An 18007-nucleotide genomic window follows, 5' to 3' on the forward strand; every position below is an offset into this window, starting at 1 on the left:
CATTTGTCAGAAAGTTTGAACCAAGGCACTGTTTGCCCTGCGGTCCATCAGTCATGTGTCCCATGAAGAGCTTCCTCCCAGACCAGTTGTGCTCAAATTCAATCCAACGTGTCAGATAGATAGCTGCTAATAGGGTAGATAAGGACCCTGCTGGGTCAGAGATTGACCTTGCAAAATCCTCAACAGCCTTCTTTAACCTTGCTAGCCTTCTTGTGAGCAGGTGCTCTCGCTCTGTGGATCAGCCCTGCCCCATGGGTGGAACATCTGGCACAGTTGCACATCTGTAGGCATCCTCTAGCATCTAAGGTGGGTGCCCGACCCTGCTGAGAAGAGTCATCCTCCTAGAAGTGCCTGGACAAGGCCTTCCTGGAAGAAGGTGACCAAAGAACCACTGTCTCCTGTGGGAGGCTTAGTGTTAGCTGGGTTTTTCAGACACCAGAAAAAACATCAAACCAGAGAAAAACAGGCAGGATGCTTTAGCCGAAGTCTCAGAGGTCAAAAGGACCTCTGGGAAGCAAGCGCAGCATCTGAGATGAAAAGTAACAGAGCCAGAGATAGAGATATGTACTTCTTCTGCCTGGTGTCTCTCTGCATCCTCGCAGCAGCATTTATCCTGTACCAGCTGGTGTTTTGTTAATTGTGCGTGCACAGGGAGCGATAGAAAGGGTACAAACAGTGTGTAAACAGGGTGCAGCATAGTCACAAATGGGGAAATGCAGAATCATCAATGTTATCGATTGCAAAGACCTGTTATTTGTGCAGGTACAGGGTTTTCTTAACTAGCCCCGGACAGGAAGAGGGGACAAATCAACTGGACTGACTCCAGTTCTACATGAGGAGGTCATTTCTGATCACTTTTAAAGCCAGATTTGCCAAAGTATACAATACCGAGGATTACAAACTAATTTGTTTGGGTCTGGAGCAATGAGATAAGCTAAGGCTGCAAAAACAGCAGGCTCAGCCCCTAAGGAGCATCCTGTGTCAGTGCGTAAATACATGGATAGGAACATAAAACAGTGCTGATGAGCTTTACAGAGATCCACATCTAGAAAAGAGGCGATGGCTGCGATACAGGTATTAGGGAAGATCACCAAGAATCACATGAAAAAAATTGAAGGACCTTTTTCCCCGGGAATAGACTAAATGCTGGGACACAATAGAATGATACCCACAACTAGGATATAGCCAGATCATTAAAATCCTCTCCACCAGAGCCTTAGCTTATTGCAATGAAAGCCCAGGGATTGATTTAATGCAGTCAGCATGTAAATGGGAAGGAAATGGCTCTTCACCACACCATCTGTTTATCCCATCCCAATAACCCCACTATTTAACTCTTTTGTGCTGTTTCTTCCTCTTGCTGATACCCTTCAGAAATAAATACAAAGCTCTGCAGAGTCACCACTTGCTGAGTTCCTCAGTCACATCTTCTGAGGTTAGCAAAAACGTCTAGCTGTCCCTTTGGGGACAGGCAGAGCACTTCGTCCTCCCTGGGTGTTTGTCACGTAGGCAACCCGCTGGTTTTGCCCACAAGAGGCTCTGAGACGACTGTCATTAGCAACTTCATTTCGGCACAAGTAATCTTCAGGGAACAGCCCGCTTCTCTTTGTGGTGAGGTTCCACATGGCTGATGCCGTATTTCTGTGCTGTCGTAGGAAGCTCACTAGTTGGTGGATAGCTCTCCTCCAGGCTCTTCTGGCTGTGGGTTATTTTCCTTGACTTTCTGCCCCAGAAAGGAAGAGCTCTTCACTGGTGCAGATTCAGATATGAGGAAACATTAGCAACATCTTTGAAATGGGGTCTTTGCTCTCTCAAAATTTTTCGTTTGATTATGCCATAAATAGAAGGCCCCTGCTCTGCTGACAATTACAGATGCCTCTGAAAAACGAATTCCTTCAACCTCTTGGGCTAAAGCAGCCTCAGTGGCAGCTCTGTGCCAGCCACTTTTGGCTAAAGGGAGATGCTTAGGTGAGAGTAGCACATCCTCTTCATAGTATATTTCCTCTTGACTGGATACTCCTCAATGCTTGCATGCTTATGTCTTGGGTCTTTTTTTCTCCTCGAGGGGTTTCTCCCCACTGAAGCACTGGCTGTGATCATATTAAAGGCAATTACAATATGTTTCAACAGCCAGCACTCCTTACTCACACACTGCCAACTGAGAGCTCTCAACTGGGAAAATTTTAGCTCTTGCTGGGTGAGATGTTTCACTTGAAGAATCCCAGGGATACTTGTTAAGGTTATTTCACAGAGCTTTCTATAGTTAAATGAAGTAGATATTAAAAGTTTAAATAACCTTTTGGTCTTTTCTCCTGTTAAATTGGGATTTCCCAACGGTTTAACTGAGTTATTTCGCATCTATTATGCAGTGGGCTGACCCTGTCTTTCAGTCAGTGAATGATCTGCCAGAGGTGTTAATCTTTTCCGAGTTCAATTTAAAGGAATTGCCAGGTCACGCTGCCAGTGGATTTTGTGCTGGTGTCCCTGAGCTGAGAAGCAGAGATGTGAGTTGCTGAATTGCCCCAGCTCATTCTCCCTTGCAGCATCCCTCTGGCTTCGTTTGCAGGGCATCCCGTGGGGAAAGCAGGCACGGGAATACGTCCAGCGGTCATTTAAGCTTGGGCTTCATCCAAAAGATCTGTAGAAAGGGAGTGAGCACTGGCAGCACTTCCCTGAATTTGGTCCAGGCAGGTTTAGTCTTCTCTGATACGGCAATAGGCTGTATTTATGGGTCAAGAAGGAAAAGAAGTAACTCCGAGGTAATTTTGGCATGGCTGGCTGGCTGAAAGCAGAACCGTGGTGCAGTGAGTGTGAGCTTTGGGCTTGAAAGCAGCAGAGCCAGATCAGAGCAGCTCTGACTGAGCCTAATTAATCCTGCCTTTCTGCAGGGGAACACTGCTGTGCTGCAGCAGGGGTCCTTGTGCCCTTCTCTGTGGTGTGGCATAGATGTGCCCTCACTTTCAGCCCCACGAGCATTTAAAAGATCAGGTCCTTGACTGGGATCTAGAAGCAAATAGGAAAGAAGCAAATGACTGCCCAGCCACCAGCCTAAGCCTGCTCCACGCGGGAATACTACCATGTTTCTGAGTTAGCTTGAATCTGGAGTCAGTGGCTTTCCCCACCAAACTAGTCTCCACTATTAGACCTGGTTCAGGCGAGGAATGTCTGACAGTGACAGCAGCATATTTTACCTCTCTGTTCTGTAATATGGAAAGATACAACAAGGTTTGATGCCTTGGCTCTTCGAGGTACAGAGGCTGCCCATTGTCCCTTTTCATTTGGGTCTGTTGTTCGTATGTTCTGCCCTTTAAAATTATTTCTTCATTTCTGAATCGTCACTTCCAAGCAAAACTGATGGTGTTCTACGTCGCATGGCACTGGACGTACATTGTTTTAATTGAAGCTCCTGTTATAAGAGCTTTTCAATAAATTAACAAAACCTTGAAAACGATGAAGTGAACAAACAGAGTAGCTGGTAGCACATTCCATATAAACCCAAAGTTTCTGAAAGCCAGGTAGAATGTCCTCAATGTCAGAAGCAAGGATGATAGCAAGGGGTGTTATCTTTTGTTAGACCAGTGGATATAGCTGGAAAAAAATCAACAAGCTTTCAGTTGCAAAGCACTTTTTCAAGTCTGAAGGCTTCAGATTAAATTTCAGGCACTTTATAGTCTGGTACAGTAATATTTAAGGAAAAAAAAAACCCATAATGATTCCAATTAATTTAAATTTCCACTTAAAGTAGAGAGGAGAGAATAGTTCATTTTGGGAACAATTCTCAATTCTTTTGCTGATGTATTACTTTGTAAATGGAGAGTCTCTCTTAGGCATTTATTGAGACCATTTTGTCTTCAGGCAGAAACCCAGAAGAGGCAAAAACACAGAGAACAAAACACAAATTCTGCAAATCCTCTGGGCCCGTGTTCTGTGTGGCTTTGTGGTAGAGATATGCAGGAATACTGGGTCTGTCACAAGCAGGGCTGGCCAGAAGCCAGACATGAAGACTGTGACATTTTTCATTGGAATAAAGGCAAGACCTTCTGAAAATTTTCACTAAATAAACAGAGAGAGTGCTGCCCACCTCCCCACCCCTCTTCCAACACAAACTGGAACAGCAGTAAAGTTGTCCTGGACTGGATTTAATTTCAGCAATTAACTGCAACCACAGTTGAGCCCTTCCAACTATTTAAAATCCAGAACTATATTTCCCAGACTGGACAGTAGTGAAAAGAAAGTGCATTGTTATCTTAATCATTTTATTTTACTTTAATAAATATCTTTATATTTATATGTTTAATCTTTTTACAGTATGGCTTTTCCTACTACGGGGGCTCTGGGCTGGAAACCTTGGTTCCATCCCCATCGCTCATCCACTAAGCAGCTCGATGACCCTGGGCAAGTGATATATGACCTCTCTGTGCCCTGGTTTCGGCATCTGGCAAAAGAGGCAGCAACACGAGTCGTACTTTCTCCAATACAGAGAAAGAAGAGTGGTAGATTAGTACTACATATTATTATTGATGATTGATTTTCTGTTCCAAGTTAAATCAGGCTGAAGAGCAGCTTGAAAAGTCTTTTTGCGCTTTTCACTATCCCAGAGAGCACCGTTCCTGCAGTCTGCCCCAAGCTCAAACCACCCCACTGTCATCTGGAAGCTTTGAACTATCTTCTCTATTTATGCTAAGAAGCATATCACTCTTAGGAGATACTGCACTGGGCAAAGCGAAGGCTGCTTTCTTTGAAAGGTTTCTTTTTTTAATCATCTGTAATAAAATGCACAGACCGTAACTGATCTGCATCACAGCAAAGCCTGAATCAATTGACACTGCTGCTTACTGACATTTCATTAGGCTGGTGCCAATAGCAGATATTGATCCAATGGCCGATACAAGTTTGCCAGGACCAAGCCTGCCTGATGTAGTTGGAAGCTGTCCTGTTGAAGGGGCACTGTCTCGCAGCGAGCACACCACCCCACAGCTGGGCTAGGAGGCAATGGGAAGCTCCCTTCAACTCTTGAGCCCTATGGTACCTAATGGTGGTGTGCTGGCAGGATTGGTGATGGCAACATGGTCGTAGTGCCCCACTTGGTGGTATGTGTCACCAGCTATTTTCGTCAATGTGGAGTTCTAAAAGTCATGGGATGGTTTTGTTGTGGTGGGTTGAGACCGTCTTTGCTGGGATTCTCCTCCACATCCAGTGAAAGATCTTGGGTCTATTGAGCTTAGCTTTTTAGCCTTCTGCAGGGCTCCTGTTCCCAGGGGCTGGAAATCCCCCGTGGTCTCTATAATTACCTCAGCTTCCCATCTTGCAGGAGCTCTGTGCCATACAGAGCAAGAAATATCTGCAAGATGGAAGGAAAGAAAGTCCAGCAAGAGTGTTAGAAATCTGCTCTTCTCTCTGCCTTAGTGCCAGGCAAAGAAGTAGAAGAAATATCTCCCCTGCCCTTTGCTCCCTCTGCTAACTGCTTCAGTAAGGAAGAGAAGGGGAAGGGAAAGGGGAAGGGGAAGGAGAGATGAGTACATGATACTCTCCATCAAGAGCACATCTGCAAGAAGGAGAAGTTGGCAGCAGGGGGCAGAGAGCAGGAGGAACCATTTAGTTTTCTCACCCACCAAATGACCAACCCAGGCTAGACTTGTTTACATGGGAGAGTTGTTACGGAGTAAAGGCAGGCGTGAGTTTAAATCACAAAGTGGATAAACCTAACCAGTGAGAGGGAACAAGGGTCCCCATGAGACACTACTCAGTAATAGTTACACTGCAAGAGTTATCCCAAAATTGCTCTCTGCTCAATTTCCCCATGTTTAAGCATCTCTGTGTTGTATACAGAAAACAAATTAGGCCCTGATTCAACAAAGTATTTCAGCTCCCCAGTCCAATTTAGTCTTTGTATTGAGTTCAGTGTAGGATTTACGGTCCTGAAAAGGAATTGGGAGGCTAAAGATGGGTTTCATTGCCCCCAGTTGTGAGAGGAGCCCCATAGGAGGGACTGTGTCCCTTTGGATCATGGTCACAGTTCAGTCTCTTCTGAGGCCACACAGGTCAATACGCCTCTCTGCAATGGGCTGACGCTAAACTAGGCCAACCAGCAATAGACCCTGGTTGAAATATACCATAAATTCATAAATGAAGTAGCCTTTCTGGTTTATTGTTTTAAATAATTTTGTATGTGGAAGGTATGTTTTGCTGTCTTCGATAGTATTGGAGAAATGGGTCTGAATCTGGCTGTGCTACAACATGCTAGGGCATCTGCTGTTTGGTTAAAGCAAAGGAAACAGAAAATAGTGAGGGCAAAGCAGCGAAAGAAGTGATCAGTTTCAATTCCAAAGTCTTGTTTAAAAACCACGGCAAAGCTCCCTACTTCCAAAGGTGCACAGTGCCCTTCTTCAGCATCCCTTTCCGAGCAGAAACACAGAGCCCAGCAGGCATCAGATATAACAGCTAAGCCTGCAGCAGCAGAAAATCCATGCATTGTTTTCCCCTGGGGTACAAAGAGAAGGAGGCGTCTGTAAGAGCTGAATGTATGGGCAGGAGGTGCTCAGGTCAGGGAAACTGGAAGAACAGAAGAGCTCCTGATTCAGGAGACTGAGCTGCTCTCAAAAAATGCTCTTGTGGTTGGCGTAAACGTGTGCAGTTGGGCAAACAGAGTCAGAGGCTTTGGCATTTCTTTTGGCAATCTGACTGCTTAGCTTAGCACATGGTTAGTTAAACGTGTAGTCACACCATTTTGAAGAATCAGTGCCCATCACTCAACCCGAGCGATTTGACTGATCCTTCCTTGCAAAGTAGGTGTCAATGCTACCCTTAATCAAGGTTTGACTGATGTATCAGGGCATCGGGAAAGGACTTCACGTAGCATTGCACAGCCGTTGTGCACTGCCCTAGATGTCTCAGTGCAGCAGTGCCTTGGGCCCTTAATCTTGAGTTGAAATCCTGAGAACACCTATGTATATTTTTTTAAGGCTTTTTTTTTTAATGAACAGTCTCATTTTTGGCAATAGGCCAAAACAGTGGCCTCTCTCTGCTACCAGCCATGGATCCTAGTCTCTCGGTTGTAAATAGTTAGCAATGATAGAGGGATTTCCAATTAACTGCAGAAATGAGAGCAGCGTTATTATCCTCTCTTACACTGGGAGAGATGGAGACATGAAGAGACAGTGTGATTTGCACAAGACGTCCCACCTGGCCAAAGGTCGGGCCAGCAGAATAATCCATCCTCCTGAATCCCAGCCTGGTGCTGTATGTGTCGAGCCATGGTGCTCTGGGGGTGTGACAAATGTGACTTGGATCTCTGCCTGCTTCTCTTCTCTTTCTTCTTCAATCCAGGCATGTTTTAAAGTAAAACAGGATGACTTCAGATCCATACCAAGTATGAAGGAGATGGGGCAAAACTCTCAACCACTCTCTTCTTAATATGCGTGCTTGTTCGCAAATGCAGATCAGGCTAATTGACTGTCAGCAGGCACAGATGTCTCTCTGCAAGAGTAGTCGGGTGCCATGCAAATTGATTGCAAACACAAAATGGAACCAGATTAAAATTTGACCTACAGTAACCAATTTCTAAAACACAGGGCAAGCAGTAATGAGGTGATGGAAGTTCTGGGCTCTGGGAAATCAGTTATTGGCTGTTGTTGGGTTCTTCTGAAGGGTCTCTCCCTCCCTACGTGCCCCACTTTTTCTTTAGATGAGCAACTTGGAGGACAGAGATCTTTATTAAGTCATGATGACAGATTTAACCCCTTTCTTGCACATAAAATGCCATTAAATTTCCCTGAAAAGGGCTTTTTCAGCATCATGGAAATAATTCTCTCTTTGTTGAGGTGACATCACTTTGTTACTTGGATTGGGAATCTTCACATCTCTTACAAGTCAATTCTGTAATCGCTTAGGAGGAAATGACATGAATACAGTTTCTCCAAAGCAAAATTAAAATGTGCTTGGTAGCAAGCTTTTGCTTTTGCATGCTACCGTGTCTGTGAAGTCAGGATCAATGAAAATTTGCAGAAAGGCTATTATTTACTGTTTCTTTCAAGCAGCCAGCAGACTAACCTACAAAAATCTTCTTTTCCTCCAAAATCCAGCATGAAAGACTGTTTAGTCAAACATTCCTATCCCGGAGATTAACTAATTGCTCAGCAGTCAGTCATTTTCACTGCACAGCCAAGGACAGTGATTCCTTTCCCACACGCAGATGGAGCAATGGTTTAACACAAAACAGTTCCTGGGACAGGAGGATTAAGGAGAATTTACTGGAGAGCAATTAAAACAGTTGTTAGAGCAATTTGTTTTTGAGGCTGAATTTCACATCAAAGTAAAGCTATCTGAGGAGCGTACAGAGCAGAAGAACAATAAAGCCATCATTTCAGGCCATCTATTCTGCATCCTCAGAGTGCAGATTAATAAAGTGAGCTAAGAGGACATGGAGATTTACAGGAGTAAATTAGGTGAAGCGGCCTAAATGCAGTTTGCAGTTGGAAAGAGGTGCCCTGGCTTCAGTCTCTGTTGGGTCTCGCTTTTTGTGGCTTCAGCTCCCTTCCATTTCTGCCAGGTTTCTTGTCGCTGTCATATTCACTAGAGGGTTTCTGACCATGCTTTGGAGCAAGCCTGTTTACCAAAGGTTATACATGAGAAATTGGGCTTGACTGGCCTAGTTTTCAGAATATCAAAAAAAAAGAGAGTGCCAGGTATCTCCTGTTTGGACAACTGAAGGCTCCTAAGAGAGGACTAGTCCTCAAGGACTGGGGGATGAAGCATCCTAGACTCACCTGAGCACATCAAATCAATGGCCTGGGAAGGGTTTGCTGGTGATGACAGTCCTTAGCAGCGCACAGTGCCGGCGGTGGGAGAGATCTGAGCAGGATCTGTCCTGCAGCATCTGGGAGTGGGATGAGCTTTGCCATGCAAAAGGGTGGTTATACGGGAGCAGCCACAGCCATCCCAGGTGGACTCCAGCTTCCTAGGAGCTGCGGGGAGACGAGCTCGGTTCCCCACCAACCGCTGGAAGGTTTTCCCGGGGAGCGTGGTAAGAACAGGAGGGCTTGCCTTCCCTATTAGTGGTTCATCTGATTGCTCTGTGCCCGCAAAATGTTTGCTTTTTTCACAAGCTTTCACTTGGACCAGCCAATCTGGCATGGTCTTCTGCGCAGTTGTCGCTCATCCTCCCTCTGCGGCTTTTAAAATAATAGTGTTTATCTGGAAGGACTGGCTGGTCTCTGAGGCTGGGTGGGGAATGCATCCCAGCCGGGAACTGGCAATAACCCAGCATGCTGGGGGGGGAATAAAAATAGCATCAGATGAAGGGCATAGTACACACACACACACACACAGAGAAAAGCTGTACAGGAAGGCTTTTTACACGATCTGCACCAAACCCTGACATTCGCACTGCTAGAGGCAGGGGGTTGGCTACTTCTTACCCACCATCACGTGGAGGATGTCTGCATCCAAGGGACGTGCACAAAGCTCCTTGTATAGGCACAGGAGACAAACAGGCATTTCAGGGTACGGCTTATCTGACCTGTTTTAACATCTAGCTGCAGGTGAAATGACTCACATCCTCCAAGTGCCTTTTTCTCTCCCTCGACTGTGCAGGGCTCCTGGAGGGTGAGTTCAGATGCAGACACGAGCTTTGTGGCTGAACCCTCTTCTGAGTGTCTGTGCTCTGGAAATTGGGTGTATTTTGTAGTTTGTTCTTAGAAGCAGGAAAATAGCACGCTCGTCTGAGCACTGCATGGGTTGGTGTATCCTGTGTCTAAATCCTGGATCTGACACAAATTCGCTTCCCTCATTAGCATGAGAAAAATGGCAATTACTTTTCTACAATGCACTCCAAGATGTAAAAATTAATAGTATTTTTTGCAAACATTTTTACAAAAGTTTGGTTTATGTTGTGCAGCCTGGGCATGAATTAAGCTTTCCTTATTATTTTCAGTTGTATTTGTTGGGGGTTTTTTAGCATTTTCCGAAGAAAATGAGGTATATGTGATTGCAGTATTTGTCTGATATTGGTTATATCATCAAAAACGTTAAAATCCATTTGCTAGCTTCAGCTAAGCTTGTGTGAAAGACTCGCCTTGAATCGTTTCAGGCCAAGGAAGCAATGGAAGACAGCTCTCCTATTGCCAAAAAAGGACCTGTATAAAAGGGTGCCAAGACCAACACACCTTGTGAGGACCCTGACCCTTTTTATGGGAATTAGACATTCCTGTAGGACGTGGACTAGATCAAATCGCTCTGGTGGGATCTGAAAGCCGGTGAAGGAGCTGCTCCGCGGGTCTCAGCCAGGCGCAGGCGAGCCGGGAGCTGCCAGCTCGTCAGTGTGGTCCGAGGGACGGTGCATTTCCCTGGCACGCTGCTTCCATCGCTGCAGCCAGCTTGGAAAGTTCCCACTCGCTCCATCCACTCATCCCACTCGCTCCATCTGCAGTGTTTTCCAGTACAACTGTGGGTCTGTGCTGTCAGATGGGTCACTGGCATGCTCCAGGTTAAAAAAAGACCTATTTGTTTCTTCAAATTTGTTAACCTGCATCATTTCACTGATGTAATTTTCGGTGCTGCTGGGAAGGGGAACAGTGAGTAGTTGTCTTCAGGGCCACAATATTGAATTAAAGTGCCTTCTAGGATGTTCCTGTATTAAATGGGAACAAAAATACAGCGATCTGGACAAATACATTAGATTGTGAGTAGCCAGATGCGAGGGAGATGAGGCTTCTACAAGACATTAATACAGACAAGATAGTTACCTCTGGAAGCAATTTTTGAGAGGTGACCAACACCCACATTAGCCTAGCCTATGCATTAATGAGTGTGACCTGTCGGTTACTGATTGCGGCCCCAATCCAGCCACGTGGCAGGGCTCCTCCGTCTGCTCTACATGGCTGTATGTAGCTGTGGCGGCTGAAATGTTGTGTTTGCTTTCTGTTCCAGTTTTTGGCGCTGCATAAAGACCTGGTGAGCTGAGTCAAGCCAGTTCTCCTAGGACAGGGTCTCCCCTTGCTGCAGGACTCCAGCATCCCTTGGCCATCAGCCATGTTTGTAGGATGCCTCAGCTTGGGCACCCAGAGGTTATTAATCACTGTGAAAATCTTTACGTTGATGGCCTTGTGTGGCTTTCCCTCTCTCTCACTGGGTGCACACCCGCTATATTCATCGCCATGACAATTGTGTGCCCTTTTGCTGTGCCATTATACGTTTCTGTGAATTTCTGTGGTGAGGGGCAGGCGCGTATTGAACACCACTAACAGCAGCATGGGATGTTGTAGGAACGGGACGAGATGCTCTCTGCTCAAATATTTGCCACTTTTATGAACTTACTGTAATTCTTCAAGACTTTTACCAGTTCTTTAATCCTTCCTTGGAGTCACTTATTAAGGGGTCTTTGTGAATGGAGCAAGGTCATGGAGGGTACAAAAAAAGACAGTAGGCAAGGGATGCATTTCAAAGCATCTTGAAAGGCCACAGCTTTACTGATCAGTTCAGCAGTACATGGGAGAACTTGTGTGTGTCTCAGTCTTGAGCTGGCTCCCCGACCTCTCATTGCTGCTGCCCTCATCTGCACTTGGCTTTGGGTTGGGTTATACAAGCTGGCACCTCACAGGAGCTGCTCCAGCAGCAATGTACCTGTTGCCAGTACCTTTGGTAAGGTCCCTCTTTGGAAGTCGGCACGGAGGGGAGGGAAAGGAGGTTGGGATTAAGATCAGATGGAGAATCTCAAGTTGCTGTTGTCTTCTCTGTGCCTGCCTCGTAGATAACCCAAACACTTCAGTTCCCAGGGCTGGCATCAGTTGACTTCTACTTAACCTTCGCCAGCTCAATAATTAATGTCACCTCCATTCTCCCTCCTTCCCAAAATAAATACATTAAAAGCAAGAAAAACACGAACCTGGTCTCATGAGACAGGATTTGTGTCTCACGGGGCAGTCTTTCATATCTGTAAAAGAAATGAAGTCCTACACTGAATCTCCGTCACGTTAATGAATTTAGCACCTGCCATGAGACAGGGGTATGGCTCTTTACTCCTTGAGATGTGCTATATACACAGTTAATTCATTTTCTTCTGATTAACTCCTTTGGGGTTTCTGTCTATTCCTGGGACATAGGTTTGGACAGGCCTATGTGTAACCTCTCTGAAAAGGGTCAGGGACAACTGAAATAGCTCATCCAATTTAAGATTTCAAAATAAGCCTCTCCCAATTTGCTGAGGAATGTCAGATTGCATGAGGTGTTTTTCTGTTATTTATAGAGAAAAATAGCCAGTAATAGTTACTAGACATTAATAGAATTAAGTCTCCATGTAAACACATTTAATCCTGATCTGGCATAGGTTAAACCACTGTGGAAGTGGATTAAATCCAACCACATGAAAACATTCCTAATATGGAAAAATTTGGTAATGCAGAACAACTATTACTGCTAGAATTCACATCTCATTTTTTCCCCCAGTTCTTTGTCTGTATAAGAAGATCTTTCTTTTCTTTTACTTGTACATATTGTAACGATATTGAGTAGTCCTGACTAAGAGTAGATCCCTGCTGTGCTAGGCGTAGCGCTCCCTCGGTTGAGGGTGGATGTCCTGAAGAGGGGACGGTCTCCATGGGGTGATGCAGGGATGAAATGGTTTCCTTGCGGTGACAGAGGAGTTCAGTGCGTGAACGAGGACCAAGACCCCGGTCGCCAAAGTGCCATAATGTCACAGTGTCAGCTGGGATATGAGGGTCTGCTTGGTTATGCATTTCAGAGTGAAAAAGAAAATAGCAAACACCTGTGAACACATCCAGGTTTCATGAGAAAGCCGAGGGGAGGGTGGGCGCAGGGCTGTGCGTCAGCCCACCTTTGCTTCCTTGGAAATACAGCTCCACCAAGGTAGACCAGTCCTGAATTCTTGACTCACAGCTAAGCCCTGGATTTCCCAGTCCCCAGGCATTTCCAGCGCTAATTCAGACTGCAGCAGGCTTGCTTCTTCAAAGGAGCTGCCCGTAATCATTCAAGGTTTCTGTCCCAAGCAGAGAAAGAGGAAACGATTTATTGGAGAGCTCTGCCAGGCTCCTGCTTGCGTCCTACAAGAGACTGAAGGAAAACCTCCTCCTGGGGAGGTGACAGCAGGGGTTTGGGAACGTGTCTTCTCCGCTGCATGTATGTAAAGCGGGGAGAAAGCCCACATCTGCGAGTGGTTACTGGGTCCTTGGTCTCACTTGGCCAGAGCAGATTTGCACTGCAAATCTGATGGCGTTCATCACCTTGGCTGCCCATCCCTGCAGCAGGGACACATTCAGCTTCCCCCAAAGCGTTGGCCCCATGCTGAGGCACAGCAGCGCTTGGGCTCAGACCCCCGTGCCAGTGGGCTCGGCTCATCCGAGTGACGTCTGGCCAAGTGGTTCTGGGGCAAAGCCTCCGGCAGAGAAAAACAAAGTAATTTCCTGGCTTTCTGAAGGGTCCACTTCAGGACTGTGAGGTACAGGCAGTGTCAAATTAATGAAGTCTTGGCTTTTCTTCTGCAGAAGGCAGCAGCAGCAATCACGGGAGATAACCTCTGGCTGGAGAAGTTTTGAACTGAGAGGAGAAAAGGGAGAAATGAAAGAACAAGAGTAGACTGGGGCAAAAAAGAGAGATGAGGGTAGTTGCCAGTGAAGGGCAAGTGTTTGGAGAGGAGTCAAAAGCTGGTGCTGTGGTCTTCGTTGTTGTCGCTCTGGTCTTTATAAGCGGCTGGCAGGACAGAAGTTACCGAAGTTACCTCCTGCCTCTCTGGACCGGGCATTCAGTGCTGCTCGGAGACGGGAGCGCTGCGAGCCCCTGCCAGGCTGCAGGCAGCTGCCTGCCTCGCAGCATCCCCGACTGCTTCCAGCCACCACCGGCCAGGCACAAGCTGGCTGGGGGAGAGGAGGGTGCTCCAGCTGTGAAATAGGGCCATGGCCACAGAGCAGGGAAACATTGGGTGGAGGATGTTTTCCCCACCCCAGATGTTTTCGGACCCAGCCGCTCTGGCCAGGCACAGCACAGGGCAGAGCAGCACAGCCAGACGGGGAGACCAGCAGAGGAACCGGCCATCTTCTCTGAAGCCCATCTTGGGGACGCATCCTTACAGCTGGTTGCTTTCAGCATTGCATCATGTGCCAGAGGTGCCACGCTGCCCTCCAGGGAAAGAAAGGCACGAACAAAACAACACAACCCACCTTCCAAATCTTCATTTAGAGACCGTGGCTTCAATTAAATGTAATTACTTGGTTTTGAATCAAGGGCAACTTCTCTTGCATTTATTTGCTGTCCCCAGTGGCTTGTCCGAGAGGGAGAGTTGCTCCATGGGGGTAGGCACTAATGAAGGGGAGCTTCCAAACGAGTGTTCGTGTCGCTGCCCCTAGGTCAGAAGAGTCAGATGAACGTATCTTCCATGTTTCTCTGTTGGTTTTTTTTTTTAAACTGGGATTCTAATAAAGATGTTAACTTTCCAAATTATTATAAGCAGCTGTATCTGTCAGCAGCACACAAGGATATATTTACTGCGTTTGAAGGCTCTCTAATGAAGCTTTGAAGTCCAGCTCATCCCAGCTCCATGCAGGGGAGGAGCTGTAGCCATCGTGGCACTCCTCTGCCGACTTCTGAAGATGTGAAACTTGAAAGCAACTATTCCTTTGCAAATATGGACAGGCGTGAGAAGCCTTTTTATAAAAAGTAAATAGATACTGAAATATAGATACTCAAACAGATACTTCAAAACAGACATCTAACTGTCACAGAGTTTTGTTTGTGTATTGCAGGGGCTTTCTTTTGCTTTTCTTACCAACACTATCCCTACACAGTCCATATTTGCATTTAATCACGTGCTGCTTTTCACTTTAGTATCATCATCCAGAGAACCAGAGTTTCCCTATCCTGCCTCAGTCCCACATTCAAGAAAACTGGATGAACCTAAAAAAAACCCCAATTATTTCATGTGAGTAACATGCATAAAATGAACAGAAAGGTTTTTACTCTGTGGATCCTTCCACAGCTTGAGGCTCAGATTCCTTTTTCTATAGAGGCCTGAGAGATGCTGCAGGGTGAAATAATTGCAGCATTAAATGGTATGGCATCACGAAACAGTGGATATCGCTTGGTTTTATAATCACACACCCCTCTTAGGCTGCTTCTCCATGGTGCTCCCAGTACGCCCAAACATATTAGACATATAAACTCTCCAGGAAACGCTTGTTTTGCTGTGCGAAGCCACAGAACACGGCACATGGGGAACCTAATTGCACCCTCCAGCCACTGTTATAAAACTAGCAGTAAGCAGAGCTAAAAAGTATTGAGCACATTTGGATTTCCCAGTCTCTGGAAGGGTGTGTACGCTGAGTTAAACATACAGCTGGGTAGTCTCCACTGAATTACTGTTTCCTTTTGATCTGTACTAAAGATAGCGGCAGAGCAGGTATGAGTATGAGCAATGGGTAGGTAGGTATCACGGTATTCGGGTTCTTGCTCACTTCCTTTCTTCTCTTTATTCAGTTTCTTTCCTTCTCTTGGTGTCGGGATATTTTTGGTTCTTCAAGGCTCTATCTTCTGCATCAAAAGTAAAGGTGAAACCCACCTTTAATCTATACTTTTAAGAAAATGTCTGTGTATATATATATGTATCCATGCAGTGGCATATACTTGAGGTTACTGTGTCTTGATCAGCTCCATTTGAATTCACTACGAGAAATCAAGATAGAAAGGAAGGAGAAATGGCTGTTCTCTCAATACTGTTTCCCCATCTCCCAGTAACGTTTGCCATATGTGACGTCCTTTGAGTACTGACTCTGTTGTGGGTTTGTCCCCCGTAGATCATCTTCCGGAAGATCAGCGATGTCAAGAAGGAAGAAGAGGAGCGCCTGCGCCAGAAGAACGAGGTGACGCTGAGCATCCCTGTGGACCACCCCGTGCGGAAACTCTTCCAGAAATTCAAACAGCAAAAGGAGATGCGTAATCAAGGCTCAACCCACATCGACCCAGAAAGGAACCAGCTTCAGGTGGAAAGCCGAAGTGTGCAGAACGGGGCCTCCATCACAGGCACCAGCGTGGTCACCGTCTCTCAGATCACCCCCATCCAGACATCCCTGGCTTACATGAAAACCAGTGAGGCCGTGAAGCAGAACAACAGGGATGCGATGGAGCTCAAGCCAAATGGAAACGGAGACCAAAAATGTCTGAAAGTAAACAGTCCCATGCGGATGAAGAACGGGAACGGGAAAGGGTGGCTTCGACTGAAGAACACGATGGGGACCCACGAGGAGAAGAAGGAGGACTGGAACAACGTCACAAAGGCTGAGTCCATGGGGCTGCTGTCCGATGACCCCAAGTGCAATGACTCGGAGAACGGTGTAAATAAAAACCCACTGAGGAAAACAGACTCTTGTGACAGTGGAATAACAAAAAGTGACCTTCGCTTGGATAAAGCTGGTGAGACTCGCAGCCCCCTGGAGCACAGCCCCATTCAGGCTGATGCTAGGCATCCTTTCTACCCTATTCCTGAGCAGGCCTTACAAACCACGCTGCAGGAGGTCAAGCACGAACTCAAAGAAGATATCCAGCTGCTAAGCAGTAGGATGGCTGCCCTTGAGAAGCAGGTGGCAGAAATTTTAAAAATATTGTCCGAAAAGAACGTACCCCAGATCTCTTCCCCTGAGTCTCATTTATCACCCCAGCGGCCCCCCCAGATACCCTGTCAGGATATTTTTAGTGTTTCAAGGCCTGCATCACCTGAATCAGAAAAAGATGAAATCCACTTTTAGCATATACCTATGTGTATATATGTATACAGTATATATGCAGAGGTGTATATATACCTTTATACATATATATGTGTGTGTATACAGTAAATATATATACATATATATTTTCACTTGCATCCAATATGACTTGAACACACCAAGGATTTTGATATGTAAATATTGCATGTCCAGCTGGATTCTGGCCTGCCAAAGAAAACAATTATTAACATAGATATTGCTTGTATAATATGCAGTTGACTGCATGCACACTTTACATTTATTTATAATCTCTATTATGTAATAAAAGAATGACTTTTGTTTAACAAAGGCAATGTACTATTTAAAGAATCAGGGTCTAACCTGCCAATATTGCCATGACAGTTTTGATCTCAGGCTGGGTGAATTGAGCTTTTATTTCCTCACTGTCTTTTCTGCCGAGTTAAACAGTAGATTAACGTGACCACGTGGAGGACACGTTCAGACTCCAGTTAGCATTGTTTCCTGGTATCATTCCATTACAATATACTGTATATTTGGTGATGAATTCCCCTACTCCTCCTAAAGGGAGGGCTCAGCTCAGTGGCCAGGGAAGGGCACCGTGTCCGGTGCTGGGGCGGATCACTGGAATTTATTCGTGTGGGTATTGTGCATGCACAGCCTTTTATTTCAAGTATCCTCCTGCTCTTTTATCATTGTAAGTAAGAAATAATAATGGTGATTTATGTAACAAAATGAAACTAACAGAAACTCTCTCAGCTGCACTCCCTGCGTGTCTGGGGGTAACTTCTTTCTTGAAATCCTCCTTTTACTGATGCCATTTTTACTGAACTGTCGGAGTAACATTATGTAGATTCTCTTTGCAGCACTCAGCGATGGTGTCCGGTTCTGTCAGTATCTTCATTAGGATGTCCCGTTTTCGCAGCGTTGAGGTTGCTCTCCCGCTGTCCCCCCCATTGCCCCTCGCAGAAGGACTTTGCACGAGGTCTGAGCAAGGGAGAGAGCAATTGTAGTTCAGCTCCTCGGGAGCCACATGAGCAGGTTTGAAAGCCTGAAGTTAAAAGGCTGCAGTTAATCCTCCTCCACTCTCTTTTCTGAGGATGTTTATCAGTCTGCAACTGCCTTTGAGAAGGAGAGAAAATAACTGGTCAGGATGAAATTCCCTTTAGTCCAAGGCATCTGGATGATAATGTTTGGGTGGGAGAGCGGTGGGCGTGTTGGGGAGATGAAGTCCTCCCTAGGGTGCTGCCCGCTGCTCTTGCCTTGGACTCCTGGAAGGTTTCAGT

General features: G+C 45.9%; 1 protein-coding gene across 1 annotated transcript in view; it reads left to right on the forward strand.

The window, feature by feature from the left end:
- The window catches only part of KCNH5 (potassium voltage-gated channel subfamily H member 5), a 162973-nt gene extending 145987 nt beyond the window's left edge, over window positions 1-16986 (forward strand). Inside the window, exon 11 of the mRNA XM_075503785.1 lies at window positions 15798-16986. Coding sequence (XP_075359900.1) covers window positions 15798-16745 — 948 coding nt within the window. The 3' untranslated portion in view covers window positions 16746-16986. The remainder of the gene's footprint in view (window positions 1-15797) is intronic.
- The last annotated feature ends 1021 nt before the right edge of the window (window positions 16987-18007 follow it).

The sequence above is a fragment of the Mycteria americana genome, chromosome 5 (assembly GCF_035582795.1).
Source record: "Mycteria americana isolate JAX WOST 10 ecotype Jacksonville Zoo and Gardens chromosome 5, USCA_MyAme_1.0, whole genome shotgun sequence".
NCBI classification, from domain to species: Eukaryota; Metazoa; Chordata; class Aves; order Ciconiiformes; family Ciconiidae; genus Mycteria; species Mycteria americana.